General features: G+C 43.5%; 1 protein-coding gene across 1 annotated transcript in view; it reads right to left on the bottom strand.

The window, feature by feature from the left end:
• The window catches only part of Fam184b (family with sequence similarity 184, member B), a 115,908-nt gene that overhangs the window by 35,951 nt on the left and 56,640 nt on the right, over positions 1 to 23,317 (bottom strand). Inside the window, exons 6-8 of the mRNA NM_001305171.1 lie at positions 21,996 to 22,106; positions 7,038 to 7,141; positions 2,272 to 2,401 (exon numbers count right to left, since the gene is read on the bottom strand). Of these exons, the coding sequence (NP_001292100.1) occupies positions 2,272 to 2,401; positions 7,038 to 7,141; positions 21,996 to 22,106 (345 nt within the window). The remainder of the gene's footprint in view (positions 1 to 2,271; positions 2,402 to 7,037; positions 7,142 to 21,995; positions 22,107 to 23,317) is intronic.

The following is a 23,317-nucleotide window of genomic DNA, read 5'->3' as shown; positions in this document are numbered from 1 at the left end:
GTGACATCATGGATCTTAGAAGAGAACCTACTACCACCACTTTACTGTACCAGCATAATTTCTAATTGCATTGTAAAGCACATCCTTAAACCCTTAAGATAGCCCTTGCCCCTCAACAAGGAAGCCTCTCTTAATAGCAGATGGAAACCATTACAGAGGAACACAACTAGATACAATTCAGAGAAAATGGATGGTGGGGAGGCCACCCCAGTGGCTACATCTTTATAACACAACTCCCATACCTAAGGTTCAGGAAATATCACAGAAGAGGAAGTGGGAAGATTCTAAGAGCCAGCAGACCAGGAAATCTGCCATGAGACTGTGTCTTCTAGAAATGGTTGCCCAAATAAAGCCTGAAAAATGATAATATCAATAGATAGGCTCTTGCTAATCTCACAGGATCCTACCCCTAAAGAATGACAGGCCACTAATGACTGCTGAGAGAGGAAAATTAGTCTTTCTTAGGGACAAGGCCCCTAGTTGGTTATCCAATACAAAGAATGTCCCGAAACCATATTTACACAAACAAAAATGGATGCGCGCGCGCACACACACACACACACACACACACACACACACACACACTCACACACACACCAAAAACCCAGGAACCAAAACCACACACACATGTATCTGTAACAGTGATAAAGAATAAAAAGACTATTTGAAAGAGAGATGGGGGTGTATGGGAGGAACTGGAAGAGGGACATGGGAGGGATTGGAGGGAGGAAAGGACAGAGAAAGTGATATAGTTACATTTCAAGTAAAATGTATTTTTAAAAATCCATAAGCGAGTATCTAATTTTAAAGTGGCTTCCCTGAAGTGCTCACTCTTGTTGCTTTCATGGCACCTTTTGAGACAGGTTCTTAATATATAGTCCAGGTGCCCTTAGTTTCATGGTGATCCCCTCCTTCATCCTCAGGAGGAGCACTAGATAATAGGCATGTGCCATTGCGATGTCTGATAGAAGTTGTTCTTATGTTGTTAAGAGTAAACAAAAATAAGAAAAAGCAAACAAGGTGCTCAAATGGACTGGTCTGTGGCTGGCAAGCTACTGAGTGTCCTGAGCCTTTTTTTCATGTGGAGATGGGTACTAACTAGAATAACGACATACCTATGGTTACTGTAATCCTTGGAAAGTATTGTGCAGTGAACATCAGAGCCTCTCAGGGCCTGGTAGGGTAGGTGCCCAGCAAACTGTCCACTTCACTAGGTCACCATACCTTGAGCTCCCGGGCCTTGGCTTTCCTGAGCATGCACAAGGTTCAATGGTAAACAACCTCAAGTGGACCTTGATGTTCTAGCTGCGTTACAGGCTCAACTGGAGACCCTGCTGCAGCTTCTCCCTATCACTGTCTGACAGCTGCTTGCACACCTGCAGGTCCTCCTGTAGCCATGGCACATTGCTGCAGAGCCTGCTGTGCCGGGACAGACATTCAGCCTCAAGACAGGGCTACTGTACTTAAAGGAAATCTTTCCAGGGCTAACTCATCCTTGCAGAACCTCCTTCATCTTTGTAAGTGTTGAGGAGTTAGGGAGCATGTAAGACTTCATAAGACTTGGTTTGGCAGCAAGTGCTCCAGAGGACTCTTCAGGCAGAGCACAGAATGTTGGGAAAGAGGAGATTGTGGGCTGAGAGAGCAACGAAACCTTGCAGAGGTTCCCAGAGTAGCCTCCCACACCGTGGATCTCATCTTTTCTGAGACTTTCCTTACTCAACCTCTCCTAATGTATTATGTTTACTATGTATTATGTTACCACCTCTTCTGAAAGATAGGAAATATGGCTGCCTCTCTATAGCTGCAGAAGACTGGTTCCAGGACCATTTACAACAGCATAATATCTATATGTCATGTATACACTGTCCTATATGCATTAAAGCCTTCCTACATTCCTCATAATACCAATTGCTATATAAATCGTCATTAGGCTGTTTGTTTAGGAAATTAGGAAAACAAAAAGGTATGCACACATTCAGGACAGATGTACTTTCCACCAATTATATTCAACCTGAAGGTGGCTGAATCCACAGATGTGGAAACCAAGAACAGACTGCTTATTGTCTGCTTGATGCTTGCTGCACATGTAAAACCCCTATGTATAAAACACAAGGACTTTTATCTGAAGTTTTTAATGATTAATCAAAACCAGATCTACAACATCCTCCCCAGGGGCTGGAAACAGGCCCAGCGAGTTTTCCATGGGTGTCTGTAGGAGGCACAGTTGCACTTTGGGATGGGTGAGACATTTATTATCCCGAGCTCTCCTACCTGTGTTTGTAGTTTAGTCTTTTGGCTTTGCCAGTCCTCTGGTCGACGTCCAATCTCTATTGCTTTCTCCTTCATCACAGACTCCAATGGAGGTGGTAGGTTACTTCCTTCCTTGAGTGTTTCCCCAGTCCTTTAAAGACATGAAAGACATAATGAGTAAAGGTTGTAGATGTTTCACCTGCCCCTGCCTGGGAGAATGGAGCCCCTGGAGGAGTTACTAGGGTAGGAAACCTTTTTGTCTTTCAAAGAGTATCAATCACTATTTGCAGATGGTATGATAGTATATGAAAGTGACCCCAAAAATTCTACCAGAGAACTTCTCCAGATGTTAAACAACTTCCGAAAAGTGGATGGATATAAAATTAACTCAAATAACTCAGTATCCTTCCTTTATACAAATGATAAACAGGCTGAGAAAGAAATTAGGGAAACAATTCCCTTTACAATAGCCACAGATAATATAAAATATCTTGGGGTAACTCTAATCAAGCAAGTGAAAGACCTCTATGATAAGAACTTCAAGTCTCTCAAGAAATAAATTGAAGATTTCAGAAAATGGAGAGATCTCCCATGCTCATGGATTGGCAGAATTAACTTAGTAAAAATGGCCATCTTATCAAACACAATCTATATATTCCATCAAAATCCCAACACAGTTCTTCAAAGACATGGAAAAGCAATTCTCAAATTCATCTGGAAAGGAAATAAAAAACAGAATAGTGAAAACAATTCTTAATACTAAAAGAAAGGCTGGGAGAATCACCATCCCTGACCTCAAGCTCTACTACAGAGCAATAGTGATAAAAACTGCTTGGTATTGGTACAGACACAGACAGGTTGATCAGTGGAATAGAATTGAAGACCCAGAAATAAAACCACACATGTATACACACTTGATCTTTGACAAAGTAGCCAAAAATAAACAATGGAAAAAAGAAAGCATCTTTGATAAATGGTGCTAGTCTAACTGGATGTCTGTATGTAGAAAAATGAAAATAGACCCATATTTGTCACCATGCACAAAGTTCAAGTCCAAGTGGATCAAGGATCTTAACATAAAACTAGATACACTGAATCTAATAGAAGAGAAAGTGGTAAGGAGCCTTGAACTCACTGACACAGTCAGAAATTTCCTAAACAGAACTCAAATGGCTCACACTATAAGATCAAGAATTGATAAATGGAACCTCAAGAGATTAGAAAGCTTCTGTAAGGTAAAGGGCATAGTCAATAAGACAAATTGGCATCCTACAGATTGGGAAAAAAAATCTTCACTAACCCCACATCTGATAGAGGGCTCATATCCAAAATATATAAAAAACTCAAGAAGCTAACCACCAAAAAACCAAACAACCCAATCAAAAAATGGGGTATAGAACTAAACCGAGAATTCACAACAGAGGAATCTCAAATGGCTGAGAAGCACCTAGAGAAATGTTCAAAGCCCTTAGTGATCAAAGAAATGCAAATCAAAAGGACTGTGAGATTCTACTTTATACCAGTCAGAATGGCTAAGATCAAAACATCAGGTGACATTGCTGGTGGGATTGTAAACTGGTACAACCACTCTGGAAACCAATTTGGAGGTTCCTCAGAAAATTGGAAATAGACCTACCTAAAGATCCAGAAATACCAGTCTTGGGAATATACCCCAAAGATGCCCCACATGCCACAGGGGCACATGTTCCACTATGTTCATAGCAGCCTTATTTGTGATAGCCAGAAGCTGGAAACAACCCAGATGTCCTATGACAGAAGAATGGATACAGAAATTGTGGTTCATTTACACAATGGAGTACTGCTCAGTTATTAAGAACAAGGACATCCTGAGGTTTGGAGGCAAATAGATGGAACTAGAAAATGTCATCCTGGTCAAGGTAACTCAGTAACTCAGACCCAAAAGGACATGCATAATATGTTCTCACTAATAAGTGGATATTACCCCCCCTCGAAAAAAAAAGTACAGAATACCCAAGGTACAGTCCACAGAACTCAAAAAGGTCAACAAGTTGAAGGGACCAAGTAAGGACGCCTCAGTTCCACTTGGGAGGGAAAAGAAAGCAACCACAAGTCGGGGAGGGAGGGAGGAACAGGAAAGGGAAAGGGGATGGGGGTCAGGGGAGAGGGGAACATGATTTGGTATCGGGTTGGGGAAAAAGACTGAAGTCCTGAGGGCCAGAAGAAAGAATGGAAAGAGGCAATCTCGGGAGGAAGGTCGGGAGGACCCTCTAGAATATACCAGAGACCCGGGAAGTGAGAGACTCTCAGGACTCAAAGGTGGGGGAATTCTAGATGAAAGGCTCTACAGTGGGGAGGGTGAACTTATTGAATCCACCTCTAGCAGAAAGACAGGGCATCAACTGAGGGATGGGGTTGCTATCCCACAACCAAAGCTCCGATCCATAATTCTTCCTGTCTGAAAGAAATGCAGGGATGGAAATGAAGAAGAGCCTGAGGAAAAGAAAGAGTGACAGGCCCAAAGTGGGTTCCAGCTCAAGGGGAGGCCCCAAGGCCTGACACCATTACTGAAGCTATGGGACACTCACAAAAAGGGCCCTACCACGACTGCCTTCCAAAAGACCTAACAAGCAGCTGAAAGAGTCAGGTGCAGATATGTGCACCCAACCAATGAAGCTGCTGATTCTTCTCACTGAATTAGGGAAAAGAAGCTAAGGAGGAGGGCAACCCTGTAGGAGGAGTAGCAGTCTCAATTAGCCTGGACCCCTGAGATCTTTTAGACACTGGATCACCCACCGGGCAGCATACACCAGCTGAGATGAGGCCCCCAACACATATACAGCAGAGGACTCTCAGGTCTGGGTTCAGTCAGAGAAGACGCACCTAACCCTCAAGAGACTGGAGACCCCAGGAAGTTTAGAGATCTGGTGGGGTGGGTGGGGTGGAGACATCCTTGTGGAGATGGGGTGGGGGAAGTGCAGGGGAGTAGGGAGGAGGTATGGGATGTGGAACCCTGGGGGTAGGGGCAGGGTGGACCAGGAGGAGAATAAAATCTGGAGTGTAAAAAAAAAAAAAAAAAGCAACCTAACTGAAGTTCTAAGTTTTACTGTACAAGGTTTTACTGATTTTAGTATGTGCTTAAAAAAGAGACTGTGAGTTTAGAGTTTTTCTAAAGGTCCTGGGAAGCTCCAAAAACTAGGTCTCTCTAACCAAGTTTCATAATTTTTCCTATATATGGATAAAAAGAAAGAAAAGACAACATTTTGCACAGCCCTCCACACTTTTTAAAGCACACTCATAATTTTTACTGGCTATCCTAGGTGTAAACTGGGAGATTATAAATAGGTTTCTCCTTACTGAAAAGATGGCCAAAAGCTTAAATAGTTTCTCATCTGAGATAAAATGCTGACAAATGTCTTTTAGGGATATTCTTCCTCACTCTGACTTTAGAAGTTGCTGAGCAATTAAAATGCTTTACATTGGATGTTATGTGTTTGCCTTAACAATGGGGAGTAATGTCCCATGGAGGCCTTAAATTTCTCTTGACAAGAACATTGGGCTAGAGGACCAGAGGTTAGGGGTAAAAGCCCCTAGGAAGACGGGCATGAGGATGGGGGTTCTGCTTTGCAGAGAAAAGAAGGTCCAGACACACAGGCATAAGATATGTATATATAGAAATGGAGGTTTCTCTGCTGGTAGGGGCATGTGGTGTTCTTGCACAGGACCTGGGTTCAGTTCCCAATACCCACATGGTAGCTTACAACCATCTGTAACTCCAGATGCAGGAAATCTGACTTTCTATACTGGCTTCTACAGGTGTATATACATGCATACAGGCAAATATGCATACATATAAAATAAAAATTCAAATCTTTAAAAAAACATACCCTATGAAAATAAAGTGATTAAATCCATCATAATGTCATGTTACCATGACAACAACACATCCTAGTTAGGGACTGCTTCTTTAGCTTTGATCTCAGCATGGAAAAGCATGAAGAAGAAACTTAAACTCTATCATGGCAGAGCAGTAACATCTCGCCCTTGGCTCAGAGCCAAACATATGTAAACTCAACGAAGCATGGGGGAGCCAAGCACAAGGGTAGCTCCCCATGAGGTGAACATCTCATATTTTGAGGATGGCTGATCAAGCGAATCCAGGTGGAATAGATGGGGACTTCTGGTAAGAGAGTACACTTTTCTTCCCTAATAACAAGAGAAGGTGGTAACTGCTTCTGATGGCTACTCCTGGTTGTCAACTTGACCACACCTAGAATGAACTATGATTCAGAAATGGAGGGCACACCTGTGATCCAGATACTGAGGCTGGAAGAGAGGTTTCTGACCTGGATGTTGACATGGAGATAGATATTGGAAGGATTGAGCAACTACCAGATTCTTGGACTTCCCCTCCATACCTTCCCATTGTTGGGTTAGTTGGACTACAGACTGTAAGTTATTACAATAAGTTTCCTTAATATAGAGAGACATTCCATAAGGTCTGTGATTCTAGAGAACCCTGATGAATACATCCCTCTAGGCTTAAATCTTGGGCAGAATTATTAATATCTTTGAGCTTCAAGTTCTTTATAAAATGTTGTCTATGTTGTAAAAGTTAAATAAGGTAGTTTATGTAAAGTCATAGCTATGTGGAAGACTATTCACGATAAAGAGAAAACAAGTCTGTTCTCTCTCTGAGCATCAGGGCAAGACCATAAGCACTCAAGGACAGAAGGAATGAACAACCAGATCCTTCCCATCTGAGTCTTCCTGCTCGGCACACTCGGAGGCTGCCATCCTGCCTGTACCTCTCTTCCTCATCGCTGCTGGTTTCCTCTCCATCTGTCAGCTTCTCTGGGCTCTCTTCTCGGGGTGGTGTCTGAGAAGGTTTCTTTGGTCTTGAGCATGGATTCTAGGGCAAACACAACAATAAGATGAGACTACCTGAAGTTCCCGGATTTAACCTGGCTTGTTAAACCCAGAATGCAGAGGTGAAAGGGCCTACTGTGAACCCCTCTGGCAGGTGCAGGAGGCTTGGGATGGTGAAGCACCTAGAACACAGCCAGGTATATGATAGCGTGGGCTCTGATCCTTGTTAGATTTACAGCCTGCAATGTAATTCACATGGTTGTAAAACAAACCCAAGAAAGAGAGGGTGCCTTGTCTAATCCTCACTGTCAGTGAGTTGTGTAATGACATAAGCAATGGAGCCTTCCCACATCAGGTCTGAACTTTTCACCACCTTATGAGATAGTCCCGACTAAACCACTACCCGAAGTGTACACATGGACAGACCCATGGCTCCGGCCACGTATGTAGCAGAGGATGGCCTTGTTGGGCACCAATGGGAGTAGAAGCCTTTGGTCCTACCAAGGCTGGACCCCCCAGTGTAGGGGACTATCAGGGCAGGGAGGCAGGAAGTCGGGTGGTTGGGGAGGGGAATACCCTTATAGAAGAAGCGGGGGATGGGATAGGGGGCTTATGGATGGAAACTGGGAAAGGGAATAACATTTGAAATATAAATAAAACACTATTTTTTTTTAAAAAGGAAAAAAATGAGATAGTCCTGAGTGGGTCACACAGATGGTCCTTATTGGGCCTGACCAGGGAGTCACAGGAAAGGTCAAAGGGCAGTCCTAGAACTTAGTCAGTGGTTAGTGAAGGTAACTGTATTCATCATTATTTCCATATGCATGCCCTAGACTGTAGCATGCTCCCTTCTCATGATGCAGGGTTAGGAAACATGGAACTCTACACATGACTGGAAGGCCTGACAGACGGGCAATGGGAAAAGTGTGGAAGCTATTTCTCACAGTGAGGTCACAGAGTATTTAAATCAATTCATTTCAATTAAGTTTGTCCGTGTTATCTTTCTCTCCTTTCCACAGAAATATAAGAGGGAAAAGACCTTTTTCATTTTTCTGTTTATTATGAAAACCACTGTCCTTGAAGAACATGAGGGGCTGGACATATTTATTCTCAAGTGTTATCAAATGGTGACAAATTGAAACCTGATTGTTTTTCCCCCATGATAGTCACATGGCCTTGAGTCAGGGTACCCTTTTTGAACCTGTTGTTGTTGTTATTATTACTGCTATTATTATTTAATTTAGACAAGCATGTTGGCTTACACCTGTGGTTTTCAAAGTGTTCTTGAAATCCTAGGAGTTGTGAAGAGCCTAGGATGGGAAAGACAGTGAGCTGGAGGGTGGGTCCTTGGGCTCGCATTCACAACTCAACCCGGAACAAAACTATCTTCTGTGTTTTCATGTACTGTAATGCCTATTAAGTCCACCATGTAAAGGTGGATCACTTTCACATGCAAAACACATGTTCTCAGGGCTTGGCTAACTGGATGTCAGTAGGATGTGAACTATCCAACCCCTTTTTCTTTCATGCAAGAGCCTACATATGGCTGGCCAGCCGAAACACACATGCCCCACTAGTTAGTGCAGGCCAGGGAACTGTAATCCTTTCCTGAGCTTTCTCTGCTCCACCTTGCACCAGCTGCCCTGGCCCAGTCTCCTCCGTTTCTGCCCCAGACCTTCCTTTTCTAGACTTAGAGTCTCATCTCGTCTCATTGCATTAAATGCCACATGAATCCTGATGCCATGGAAATACATGCAGTCCACTCATTTGGGAAACAAAAAGCGGTCAAGTTAATCAAGTTAGACAGTGGAATGATGCTTCCTGGGGCTGTGGTGCTGCAATGGAAGAGGAGAGTCTCATTCAGGTAAGATGGCTGTCAGCTAGAGATCTGCTGTACAAGACAGTGCCTTTGGTCAACAATGATGCGCAGTACATGAAACTGTTCTTAGTACAACACCAGACAGATCAGCCTGAGAGATGAAGGGTGCTTAGTTTCCTCACTGAACATGAAACTCAGAAGGGTGTTCTGCTTCTACTCATTGATGGCCAGCCTCATGAACACAGGAGAGAGATTTCTATTGTTGTTTGGGTGTGGTTTGCCCGAAGGGTCCCTATGTTGGAGGCTATCCACAGTTAGAGGGCATAGGGACTCATGGGACCTTTCAAAGGTACAGCCTAGCACACAGTTCTAGGTCACTGACAGATAGGACTACTCTGAGAAGGGAATGCTGGTCTCATTAAGTGAGTTTTGGAAAGGGCCCCAAACTGTTTCGCTCTGGATTTCTGTTTCGTGGGTGAGCTCTTGTTTCTGTACATGCCTGGTACCTCTCTCATAGACTTTCACTGTGACTGAGTCACATGCCAAAATGGGCTAAATAAAACTCTTTACAAGGCCGTAAAGATGACTAAGGTATTTCATGTGACACAAAACAGACAAACACAGCATCTTTCTCAAAGGGAGAAAAGACCATTCCTTCAACACCAGTGATTTAAAAAAAAAAAAAAGACCCAAGGGTTCCTCTAAAACAAAGGTGTGTTTTAGGAGTTTCCTAACGTAACCTTTTAATTACTGGAACTAACAAATGACATTGTCTGTTCCAATCATTCAACTGTCATGCCAAGTACAAGTTTACTTGAAAGGTGTTGCATGTCGGCCACTTGCAGGTCCATTAGGTACTGAAGGAATAACCAGCATTATTATTCCCACAAACATGTGGTCCAGTGTGGGGAAGGGACACACAGCTCAACAATTCTAAAAGACCATAAAATAATCTCCCCTTGCCCTGACCTTGTGCACATCAAACACATCATTCTAAAGGTGGTGCAGGGTGGGCTGGGGAGATGGCTCCACTGTTAAGAGCACAAGTTTCTGTTTTAGAGGACCCAGGTTTGATCCCAAGCACCCACATGGTGGCTCACAACCATCAGTTGCTCCAGTTCCAGCGAATCTGACACCCTCTTCCGGACTGTGCAGGCACCAGGCACACATGTCCTACACAGACATACAAACACACATATGCATGCAGATAAAATAATTGTGCCAGGCTAACTAACACTTGAATATTATACAAATGAACTTTACTGTGGGGAGCAAGAAGGGGTGGCTGAAGAGCCCTTCCAAGCCTAGAGACGCTGTTAGAAATGTGCAGGTGTCGGAACCCCGGGCTAGGACGGCAGTTTCAGCTGTCCCCTTTTCTGAACTCCAACAGGAATAGACTCTCACTATTCGGTAGTTGTTACTAATTTGGCATCCTAGCAAGGCCCCTTGGCAGGAACAGTATTCCTGGCATATGGGACTGAGGCTATCACATGTTACTTGCCCCTGGATCGCTCATTCCTGCTCTCCACTCTCTCCACTGCTACACGGGCCTGAGTACAAACAGTGAACACAGAAAAACAAACAACTCCAACTCCATTTCTCCTCCAAAATGTCCACCAGAGAGCTTCTTCCCAAGCAGAGGTGGCTGTTTTAAAAACCCTTCTGTTATTTAACCTCATCTAGATTTTTTTTCATTTTAAAGAAAAACTTACTACCAGGAAAACTGGACAGGAACATTCAAAGTCATTTTAAAGTTCAGCTGACAATCTTTCAAAGGTAGCATTCTGTTCATCTTAAAATAGAACACCTAATGTAATTGTGTTTGCTGAAATGATTGCTGGGGATTGTAATAGATACTGTAAAGTCACCTTACATTTATCGAATGCCTAATGGTTTCAAGAAATGCTGTCATATGGTTTTTGCTGTCTATTACCGCAAGTCTCTGGGGCATGGTGGATAGGGTTATTGCTGCCATTTCACTTTAAGAAGTAGCATAGGCATTATTTTTTATGTATAAAATGAAGAGAACACTTGTATGCCCGGAGGTTGTGCTAGGGCCTGTAGACACCCAGTCAGGTCTCTGTGTTTACCATCGTGATATACATTGGAACCTATCTTGAGGTATTCAGACTTGCTTGTTCTCCTGAGCAGGGCAGGGGAAGAGCTGGCAGAACCTTTATCTAAGTCCCAGATGGGAGCTGCTGCCCTGCCCCATGCTGTCTTCCGAGGTTCTAGAGCATCTCCACTGATGCTAGGACTCTCTCCAACAGGTGAAATCAGCCCGCCTTGCTCCTGATGTGGTGGAAGTAGACCCCTGGAGTAACACCAGATGGACAGTGCCAGCCCCTGGCAGCCTGCGGATACTTAAGACACTGTAGTTGTTTTCCTTTTGGATAGCTTATGGCTTGGATAAATATAACCCTTCGGGTATGTGCCCAGCAAGTCACACAGGGCTTCCAGTGAGCAAAGGATGCTTCCTAGGCCTATGTTACCTCCTTTCCCATTTCCACAGCCCCTGGGGGGATCTCATCTTGTGCTTTTTCCTGGAATAACTCTTTCTGGTGACATCATGCCCAAATCCCAGAGTCAGCACGTGTCAGCAGATGTTGCTCTTCTGAAATACCTTCCCAAATCCTCCCAGAGAGCTGTGCTTTCTTGCTCTCTCCTCCCTCTGTCTCTTCTCCCCTCTTTCTTCCTCACTTAAGGGCCATGCAAGAGCTTTTGTGCCATTGTAGGACTAATCACGCCATGCTACTCTTTAAATAAATATCTATTTTTACCCTCTTTGCATTTAGCCCTCCCAGGAGAAACCTGGGCCTCATTCAGCTCGGCATCCAGCCCTATGTCTCGTACAGTGAAAGTACCCACACACTCTTGGAAGCGGAATGACTTCAGTAATAGTGACCACAGCAGTTCTTTCCTCTGGCTGAGAATGAAGACATGGGCTGCTATAAAAGTCTCTTCCCCTTTTTGTCCCTAGTTTAGGATCCATGTACCAAGAGGCTTCCAGAATAAAGTTTTCAAAATTGCAAAGACTAGACTGGTTTTGTGGAAACCAATGAATGACACCATGGGCCTAAGAGAATCACAGTACTGGACATGAGAAACAAGGAAAGAGGCTTAGTTGAACATTAACTAGCCTTGGTGAGGACACACCCCAGAGCCACACCCAGGTCTGGCAATCTTCTCTGCATGCTTGGGGAGTGAAAATTCTGGTCTCAATTAACATTGTTATTTTTATCATTCTTGACTCACAAAGATACTTTAGCCGGACAACCAACCGCCTAAATTTAAACCCTTGACTCTTGAATTTTATAGACTCCAATCTAGCAAGAATATTACTGGGGAGGCTGGCATTTAACACTGTGCTTTAGCATCCCTGTGCCACCAGCCTCTAAGGCTCTTTAGTGAGACCTGCCTGTCCCCCTGTATCACTCACGTTGCTATAGGTTTGGATGCAATACAGCATGTTGATGTTGGGCACATCATCTAGACATTGGCAACGTTTCTTGTTGGGCTCATGAAAATATTTAACTAAATTCTAAAGCTCTGGTTGGCAATGTTCAGAAAGTTTTGGAAATCATCACATTGACATAATATGTTAAAATAGCCACTTACACATGCTGCTGATGGTAGATACACTGGACAAATAGCAGTGGGAAAATGCATGGTTAAGTTAATCATCCATACACCACAGGAATGAGTGCAAGTCCTATAGCATGCAAGTCCTATAGCATGCAGAGTTATTGCACGCCAAGTGCTGTTTCCAGTACTGGGCATATACTACTTCATTTGGCTGTCACAAAGCCCTCTGAGGTAGATGGTGGCATCGACTTTATTTTATACATGAGAAAGAAAAGCAAACAGCTAAATATCTGCCCAGGAATATCCAGTCAGTAAGAACCCAGGCAGCTGCTTTGTCTGTGAGCTTGTCTATGTCCTGCAGATACTATGCACCTTTACAGTGCTAGCCCCTGAGGAGTGTTCTTACAATCAAGGTCCATCATGAGAAAAAGAGTACATATACTGTGGCTTCTTTTATAAAGGAGATCTAAACAACTTGCTTTTAAAAAACGAAGCTGTAACAGGAGTGTATTGATGTTCATAAACTCCAGGTATTTAAAGAAAATAAAAAAGCAGGCCAACAAAAATATGCTAGGGTTGGTGAAAAATATATTCACAGTTAAGTGCACACGCACACACTACATCACGAGAAAGATATACAAGGAGAGATAAAACAAGTAGTTATCCTTGGGTAAAAAAAACATGGGGTTGAGGAAAAATTTTCAATCATATAGAGGATTCTATACCATATACAGATTGCATTTTGAAAAAGAAAACATTATTTGAAAGAGAGTATAACACCTTCAAGGTGCAAAATATTTGCCTAATAGAATGCATAATGATGAGATTCTTAATTCTATTAATAAGGGGCTATATCACTTTAAAGGTGTTTGTTTTTCACATGTCTCTGCTACACCATCCAGTGCAGGAGCCAGCACTTCTTGGATATTTCACAAAGAAGAAGAGATTGACATACACAATGAATTAAATCAAATAAAACTGACAATTGTGGAGGTCTGTCCTGTATCTCTATGTCAGAGAGGACTGGACCTCCACCTAAAAGTGGAGCTTAGTCCAGGACAATGCTCTAGATTAGTGAAGTCAGGCTGGGTTTTATGGCGAGCTAACTCACATCTCTTTCCATGCACTTGTACTTTTAACTTCTCTAGGATTTGCTAAAGAAGCTGTATCAGCAGTTCTCAGCTAGGTCAGTTTTGTTCCTAGTGGACATCTGGTGGTGTCTGGAGACATTTTGTCTAGGAGGGTAGACCACTCTTACTTGGTGAGTAGAACTAGAACCATCTGGCAGTACATAGCTTATCCCCACATCAAAATATTTCTAGCACAAAAAAGCCAATTAGCGAAGTAGAGACATCTTCAAGTGCAATGACAGTACTAGATTATGTACAGGTGACTGAGACCGTTAGATTCTTATCACACTGATTATGTGCTGACACCCATGTGGTTGCCTTTTCTCTGAAAAATACAGCCCGCTACACTGTCTTCCTAAACTGTATCTGTGTTTCATCTAGATTAACTGCCTTATTTAAAATTCAATCTCATCAATGAGGAACCCAGACAATTCCGTTCTACCTTCCTGGAGCAATCACCTCAGATGAGCTGAGAAATACTAGAATATTCGAGGGGCAATTTTTCTTAGCAACTCTCAATAGAGCCTGCGAAAAGATCAGCTGTTTGGGGAATTATTCTCTTGAATGCTGGGAAATAAGGCTAGTTGCTAAGGAACTGAGGAAGAATAAGAACATCTCCAGGTTTCTCAGGCAGCGTTGGTGAGGACAGCCTGAGGGCAGGAAGTACCCACTCTGGGGAAGAAGTAGTCTCTGGTTCTTCAGGCTTCTCTTCTAGCATGACATGTGACAAAATGGCTGTTGTAAGGTCCTATGCCAGTCTAGTACCAGAGGCAACAGAGGAAGTCCCGCTCACTTAAATCCTAAGAGAGTTGCCCATTTTCCCCGCAAGGTTTGGGGGTATGTTATACACTATGAACACAACAGGGTCAACTCCAGTGACTGCATCCTGGCTCGGCTGCCAGGGATAGGGGAATCATCTAGTTACTCTCACCTCCATTTTCCTTCTCTACAAAATGGATGGATTAAGACTCTAAAGATTTATTTATTCATGTATTTTATATATGTGAGCACCCTGTCTTCATGTATGCCTGAAGAGGGAGTCAGATCTCATTACAGATGGTGTGAGCCACCATGTGGTTGCTGGGAATTGAACTCAGGACCTCTGGAAGAGCAGCCAGTGTTCTTAACCACTGAGCCATCTCTCCAACCCCTCGATTAAGACTCTAATGGAGTCAAAGATGGAATCAGGACATTATAATTGACCAGTTCCAGTCCAAGTGTTACTCAACCCCCATTCACTTGATTCCTGGCTTATGTTTCCTCTGGTAAATCTATGCTTAACTAAGCTCGCTCTATTATAGTAGCATTGGAGACCCATTTGGGGAGAACACTGTTACCTACTTGCTGACTGAATGGAAGCTGTCTCTGGGTAGATTAACTCTTTCAAGAATAATCCAGTTGGGTAGGCCAATCACCTGGCCAAGGGAAATGACTCTACTGATCTAGTATAGAGATTTATTTAGATGATTTGAGAAGAAAATGCAGAGTGCCATCCACTGCCTCATCTTTTTCTAGGACCAAGTGAGTTGCTAATTGGTAATGGCTTTTGCAGCACCCTGATTAGAATGTGTCTAACTGACCAGCGGAACTGAGTCTCAGATTAATGATCACATCCAGGAAGCTTTGTTTCATTATCTAGATTTTCTTATCTTCTGTTTCAGATTTTAAGGCTAGAGGAATTTATTCAATAACATAAGGTACCTCTACAGGGAACTGAGGCACAGCCCCAGAATTTAAGTTGCCAGCTCTGTGGTATGGTAGAGAGCCAGATAACTTTTATAGTTTTGCACATTAATTAGGGGTATTTCTCTTTTCTTTTCCAGCCTGTCTACATCCCTAGTGACGCATGCTGACGTTAACAGTCTTTTTTATGTGCCCCCCTCAGCAATGCCAAATGCTTAGGGAGAAGAAAATCAGCACGAAATCCATTTGCAAAAACCAATAAGGAAATGGGAGTTCTGAGGAATTATCCTTGTGGCTTCAAAAAGAAAAAAGCTTGTCAGATTAATCTCCTTCTGACAAGGCCGCCTAGCAGAGGAAAAAATTGTCAGGGAGGGAGCCTTGAATCTGCCCAGCACTAACCACAGCAATAACAGCCCCCAGCCCTCCCTGCACATCCTTGTCCCTATTTCCTGTCACAACAGTCCTACTTTCGTCCCTTGCATGTACAGCTAAGGGTAGAGACTGGGGTCCTGAGTGTTGCATTTGCAATAAGCTTATTATTTGCTTAGGACTGCAGTGATGAATTTCCACTGGTTCTTGGCTTAAGCAACAGAAATGTATTCTCTTCTAGCTCTGGAGACCGGACGTCTGAAGGCAAAGTGCTGGCTGGACCGGTTCCCTTTCCAAGCTCTAAGGACGAACCTGCCCCCAGTCTATACATCATCTAAGCTGCTGGCAATCCTAGCTTTTCTTTGGTTTACCAGACACATTATTCTAATACTGCAGTGGCCAGCTGGCTTCCTTCCCTAAGCGTTTGTCTTCACATAGCCTTCTTCTAAGGCAGTGGTTCTCAGACACATTATTCTACTATCTGCCAGTGGCCAGCTGGCTTCCTTCTCTAAGCATTTGTCTTCACATAGCCTTCTTCTCAGGCAGTGCTCCTCCACCTTCCTAATGCTCAGACCCATGATAAAGTTATTTTCAATGCTACTTCATAACTTCAAAAGTTTTGCTACTTTTATGACTCACAATGTAAATATATCTGGAGATAGAGGTTTGCCAAAGGGATCTCAACCTCAGGTTGAGAACCACTGTTCTGAGGACAATAGTCATTGAATGTAGGACCCACTCTAGTCCAACGTGACCTCAGCAGATTGCTTCTACCCAGCCTATGTTTCCAAATAAGGCCATCTTCTTGGGAATTATGTTTAAGATTTCAACACGCCTTCCCCTGACACAATGTTAACCCACAGAACAGGCACAAGGTGGCATTCCGTTAACATCTGCATATAATTCACAGGCAGAAGTAAATCAAGAAGTTACACGTAGTTGGCTAGTGATGGCTACCACAATTCAAGCTTTATAACTGGATAGTGCCTTCTGAACCCTCTTCTCCCAGTTCATCTGTCACTTCTTCTATGCTGTCAATTTTACCCCATACACTTTTTTCTGAAAAAGAAATGAAGGAACCAGATACTTACATGCCTTAGGCCTGTGATAATTTTTGTCTCTCCTTTTCTTCATTAGCCAAAGAGAATGAAATAAACTAGAGCAGGTTGGGCTTTCCCTTGGAGTTGGTGAATGAGATCCTGACTAGAATAACTCACTATTCCTATTTTGGCAGCAGGAACCATAGAAAGCCACACCTTTACTGTTACTTATTTAATTACTGCTTGGGTTTTTAGCATACTTCAGACTCCTGGTGGAAACATGTCATACAACAGAGCCTGAGTCTTAACTGCTGGCCTACCGAGACTCCCCTTCACCTATTTATGTGTACCTTGTGTCCAGCCCAGTCTTCCAAGCACCAGCCTATCAGCAATTCTCAGGGGAGGCCTTGCTAAGGTGATGACTGGGAGCCCTACCTAAGGTACCACATGTTAACTGGAAAATTGGGGGCCCTCCTAGGGATTCTTAATCTCATTAATGGAAGAATTCAAGAACAGACAGAGAAAGCTTGAGGACATTTTCATTGGAGTTTAAAGGAAGAAATCCAGGGCGGCCAACCTAAATCTAAGCAGCTACCCATAAGCAGGAGGGGGAAAGGGGCCGAGTTAAAGCCGCGCCACTCTCAAGCAGCCACGTGGCAGGAGAAGGAAGTGATAGCTTAGAAAAATAATGAGAAAACCCTGTGTCTGGGAACATCTTGGAAGGTCCCGTTTCATTTCATTCTCTTTTTCTAATAAAGAAAGAAAAGAAGAGACAAAAGTTATCACATGCCTAAGGCACATAAGTATTAGATTCCTTAATTTCTTTTCAAAAAAAAATTAGTGGGTAAAATAAGAGCATTGAAGAAGTGCATAGCTGAATTGGAAGAAGAGTGTCTAGAAGGCACTATTAAATTATAAAGCTTTAATTGTGGTGATAATCACCAGCCAACTAATTGTTACTTGTCAATTAAGCAGATTGTTTTCCCTGCAGACGCTCAGGAAAACGAGGCCAATTGTCACAAGGGAAGGCTAGCAAACACGAGTAGCTCTCATATTTGTCATGCGCCACCGTGGACACAAGAAGGGAAGGGAAGGAATAGAGTAGGGGACAGACTATATGATAATGGAAATGGTTGCTATCTTTAAGCCTCTCATTTTGAGGGAGATACAGGCTTATAACCACAGCAACACTTGGTAGAGACATGTAAGCAACAATACACCACCATTAACAGTGTATTTATGCCAGGACCGTATGAAAATATTTATGGTGGTTTAAATGAGAATGGTCCCTATAGTCTTATGTATTGGAATACTCGGTCCCAAGTTGGTAGAACTGTTTGGGAAGGATTAGGAGATATGGCCTTGTTGGAGGAGATGTGCCACTAGGGTGGGCTTTGAAGGTTTTAAAAGCCCACACCTTTCCTAATTCATTCTCTGTGTCTTGTGCTTGTGGATCAACGTGTAAGGTCTCAGCTCCTGCTCTTGCCATGACTGCATGCCTCCTGTTGTGATCCCCAGCATGGCCACCACTGATTCTAACCCCGTAACTCTAAACCCTAGATAACCACTCTCCTTTATAAGTTGTATTGGTCATGTTGTCTTATCACAGCAAGATAAAAGTAACTAAGGCAGTATTTTTGTGATATTAAATCTTTCCCTCCTCATGAACTGCAATCCACAGTGATGCAGGCAGGACTTTATAAAGTTTGAGGCAATAAATTCTGGTCTGGGGAGGCTAGCAACTTCAAGGCTAAGCAAGGTTGGGTAGGAGTCTGCCTGGAGCAAGAGTAGGAAAGACAATTCTAAGAAACAAGATTAGCAAGAGGAATAGGAGAAGGGTAGGTAGTGTTAGAGTAATAATAAAAGCCTATTAAGGACTCTCTGGCTCAGGTGAAGGCCTAACATTCCAGTTGTGTTAGGTCAGTTGCCTGGCCAAGGGACCACCCCTTAGGAAGGGAGGCTCACATTAAGTCATACTAAATAGATAAATAGAATCATTTTTCCTTTAATGAGATACTGTTCTTTTCTTTCCCAGAATTCCTGCTCAGCCTGTCCCAGGACACAGTCTCTCCAAGAGGCCACAACCTTTGGCTAGCTCACTCCACCTGTCTGAGGCCTGAACCCGAAAGGTGCAACTGTTCTCTTTTTGTGTCTTTCAGATGCAGGCCAGAATGGTAAGTGTCCTTGCTGATACTTTGAGCTTCTTTACTTTCTTTAAAGCACCATTCCCTGCCATGTATGGCTGCTTACCCACCATGCATCCACCAGCTTAACTGGCATGGCTGTTTTCCTTCTCTCTTTAGTTTTTCTTCTCCGGGCAGCTTCTGTGGTTTGCAGCTTGCCTGACCTGGGGTTTTTCTCTTTTAAACTTAAATAAAGTCATTCTTCAGCTTCCGCTTGAGTTTATTTTAAATTTGTTTTATTAATGAGAATGAGAACCCAAATAGTGGACTCCAATCCTCCCTGTATAACTTGTCAACCATGAAGGAACACCAAATTTCCAGTGACGTGACAGTAGGTGGGATGTAAGACATAGGCTCCATCTGGAGGGTGAACACATGACAGTAGACTGGGTAGGGAGTGTCTAGGGAGTAGTAGTGAGTTCAGTCGAGCCAAGATTAGAAAAAAAAACAGGGATTGCAGATTCAGAAGGAGGAATCCGCCATCTTATTGCAGAAACGCTTTAGAGTATATCTTTCTAAGCTTATGAAATATAAAATAGTTCTTTTTCTTTTATTTTTTTATTTTTTTGGGTATTTTAAATTTTTTCTCCATCTTTATTAAATTGGGTATTTCTTATTTACATTTCAACTGTTATTACCTTTCCCGGTTTCCAGGCCAACATCCCCCTAACCTGTTCCCCTCCCCTTCTATATGGGTGTTCCCCTCCCCATCCTCCCCCCATTGCCGCCCTCCCCCCATAGACTAGTTCACTGGGGGTTCAGTCTTAGCAGGACCCAGGGCTTCCCCTTCCACTGGTGCTCTTACTAGGCTATTCATTGCTACCTATGAGGTTGGAGCCCAGGGTCAGTCCATGTATAGTCTTTGGGTTGGGTAGCGACTTAGTCCCTGGAAGCTCTGGTTGCTTGGCATTGTTGTTCATAAAATAGTTCTTTTTTTATTGTTGTTGTTCTGCCTTTTCATATTTTAATTTAAGAATCAGGGTGTTAACTATATTGCCCAGGTTGTCCTTAAACTCCAGGGCTTAAGCAATCACTACACCTTAGCCTTCAAGGAGCTGGCACCATGGCATGGGCCATAATGCATACATAGCCTGTAACACCTCTGAGTAATCTACTGATGTGAACAATTCCAAGAGGCTTGCCCAAGACGTGTAGAAAGCAGGAAGGAGATAGCCAGGCTTGAGCCATAGGACCCACGTGGCTTGACAGGGGTGGCTGTGAGAGTGGGGTTAGGAAGGGACTGGGGTTGAGAATGGGAGATCTGGGAGATGTTAAACTGGCCCAAGATGGAGTCACTGAAGATATCAAGACGGACAACCCATGTGGGAATGGGCCCCTTTAGGGAAATGGAAACTGAATGTTCTGCATCTCTTGGAAATCATGTGACCCTTATCTCAGCAGGGCAGCTTGATCACAACATCCTGATATCTTAATGACCAAAAGTTCCCTCAAAAAGATTTTGCTCACAATAGTGAAACAAGTTTTGCTACTATCATCATCATTAGTATGAGTAGCCCTCATATTACAGCAGTTTCTTTACCTTAATGCTCTCCTGCCATTCTCCCATCTAACTAAATTCACCCAATAAAATCTAACACTCCCCTCTTGGTGGGACTGCTCTCCCTGTTCTTGGAGAAGCTTGGGAGGCAGCATGTGTGTGAACTCAGGAGAACTGGTGTGCTCCAAGGGATGTCTCCATCCCCAGCCCTGAAGAGTGCTTAGTTCGGAGCACCATTAGTATGACAGAAAAAGTTGAAGCCACACTAACAGAGATCAGCTCTGCCTATGGTCATGGCTTATGACTGCTAGCATTCAGATCCCGAATGATCCTCAGTCATTAGAGGTGACACAGAGCTGTAGCACTGACCTACAGATGAGGAGTAGAGAGCAACATTGCCAGAATCTCATGTCTGCTAATTTTAATGATGCATTTAGGGGGAAGTAGATTTACCTTCTCTTTCTGTCTCTTTCACCTCAGTTTCAAATTGGAGGTGATAATAATAGCATCTATGATATAAGATGGTTGGGGGTGGAAAGAGTTAAAACATGCAAAACAACTCAAGTCTCCTGGTTAAAGAAGCAGTTCCATTAGGTAAACCATTTCTTTTATGGTGCCTGCTGGTGTCTCACACATAAATAAAGCCAATTTAAGCTCTGCAGAGCATAGGAGTCACAGGAACACTAAGAAGATGGGGGACACTGAGGCAGGGAGAAAGAGAAGGAACAGGGGAGAAAGAAGGGGAGAAATGGGGAGACAGAGGCCTCACAATTCATCTCTGCGGAGATCCTTTCACAGGCAACTCTAGATCCTGAAATGATGGGGCTTAGGCAGGGCACACAGTCTCGGAGGTTTTGAAAGTACTTCAGAGTTATTAGGCGTGTAGCTCCGTAGTTTTGGCTCCTGACTCCCCAAAGCCACAGGCTTGCTCCCTAGAGGTTGTGGTGCGTGGGCAGGGCTGTAGAGCTAGCTGCGGTGCTCCCTGAGGGCAGAACAGGTTTCTTCCAGGTTTGATGGATGGCAAGGGAAAAGAGACCTCTTTATACATTTTGGTCTAACCACGTTCTAATGTCTCTTAGAGCCTGTTGCCAGCCTCTTCCACCAATTCTTAGTACTGGTAAGAGCCCGTGCTTTAATTTCATTTAAAACCAAGAGAAAAATCCTTAGCTTGGGTTGCATTACTCAATGCAGTCATACAATTTGAATATACTTGTAATAAGAGGAGGGGCCCGGGAAGGCAAGGGTGCCTTGGACCCGCAAAGGTGACAATGCATCTTAGAGCACAAGGACAGGAACCTCACCACTCCTGCAGTCACTTAGCTCCGGAGTCAGCAGCAGCCTCCTGCTTCCTGCCTTTATGCGAGGCCCTAAAGGCCTCTTTGTCTAAGATCCTATAAATCAGCCTCTGTTACTTGCAGCTAAATTTATGCGCCACCTCCCTTCACCCCCAGATGGCCTTCCTGCCTGGCTGGATGCCCTTTAGTTTGTTCAGAGGACACAGGGAGGTGGTGAACCTCTGGATCCCATTTAGCCAGAAACTCCCAGAGGTCACAACCTCCATTCCCAAGCAGTGAGTCTTTTAAGATTTACCTCAAGTAGAGAATTCTGAAGCTTTGCACTGAGGGCAGCTTTCTCATCTTCTAGCTGCTTTATTTCCCTTTCGGACTTTGTCTTCACTTCTTCCAACTGAGCTTCAACTTCCTAAGTGAGGATCAGAAGGATTAGCCACACACGGTAGGACAAACAGGCCACCTATGCATTCATACCTTGCCTTATTCCCGAAGGGGATCAAAGAAACTAATAGAATAAAACACTGTGAGAACACATGAATTCAAAGTACACAGCCAATCAAGAGAAAACAAGTGTTAAATCCCTAACGCATAGCCTGGAGCACATACAGATGGGGTAGATGTGGCAAATGGAGCCTTTGCCCTAAAAATTTCTGGCATCAAATAAGAAAAGGAATGTTCCAACTGTCCCATAAATAAAAACCAAGACAAACAAACAAAAACCACCCAACTACATTTTCATGGCATCGCCCTATCTCAACAGGACCCATCCTATAGCCAGAATGATGTCTCCTTCACAGTGCCTCCCACAGCCTTCCAGTATCAGTATGAAGCAGTTATATCTGTGGAGAGCACGTGAGAAACAGGGTAGCATTTTAGCTGTCATATTGAGCACGTTTCCGCCTGTGTGTTCTGCGTTACATGCTCAGCACAGCAAGAGCTCAGTAAACAATAAGCACATAATTGTTCCTAGGGACGCCCAGCTTGTCCAGTATGACTTAGTTAATGGACAAAGTGTCGAAGTATTAAGAGGAGAGGAAAAGGCAGTCTAAGCAGGCTCTCAGCTGGCTTTTAGATAGTGTGTCATTCGTTCATCCAATAAATCTTTACTGAGCTGTACCACCTGCTGGGCGCTATTCTCAGAGCTAGAGTGAAAAAAAGAAAGAGTCCTTATATGCTCAAACTTGAGTGAAAAACAAGCAAACAGAAACATTCATAAGTACAGTGTGATAAATACTATATGAAACAGGGAAATAATAAGGAAGAAAAAGACTGAGCATGGGTAGAGGGAGGATTCAATATGTTGGGTACTTCAGCCAAAGAAATGCTATATGAGAAGGTGGCTTTTGACTGAGATTGGGAGGCAGGTGGGCCCATGGTGGCAATGTGGCTGGATAGGAGGGTAGCTATGTGGACTTGTTTAGAATGTTGGCTGGTAGGACTTATTGAAAGGAGATGGCTCAGTGGTTAAGAACACTTGGATGTTCTTAGAATCACAGTTCAATTTCCAGCACCCATATGGTGGCTCACAGCTGTCTGTAACTTCAGTCCCAAAGATCTGACACCCTCTTCTGGCCTCTGCGTTCTCACACACATAGACCCATACATAAAAATGAATAAAAC

Source organism: Rattus norvegicus, chromosome 14 (assembly GCF_021556685.1).
Source record: "Rattus norvegicus strain SHRSP/BbbUtx chromosome 14, alternate assembly SHRSP_T2T, whole genome shotgun sequence".
Classification (NCBI taxonomy): Eukaryota; Metazoa; Chordata; class Mammalia; order Rodentia; family Muridae; genus Rattus; species Rattus norvegicus.
This window is presented reverse-complemented; position numbering and strand designations above follow the sequence as displayed.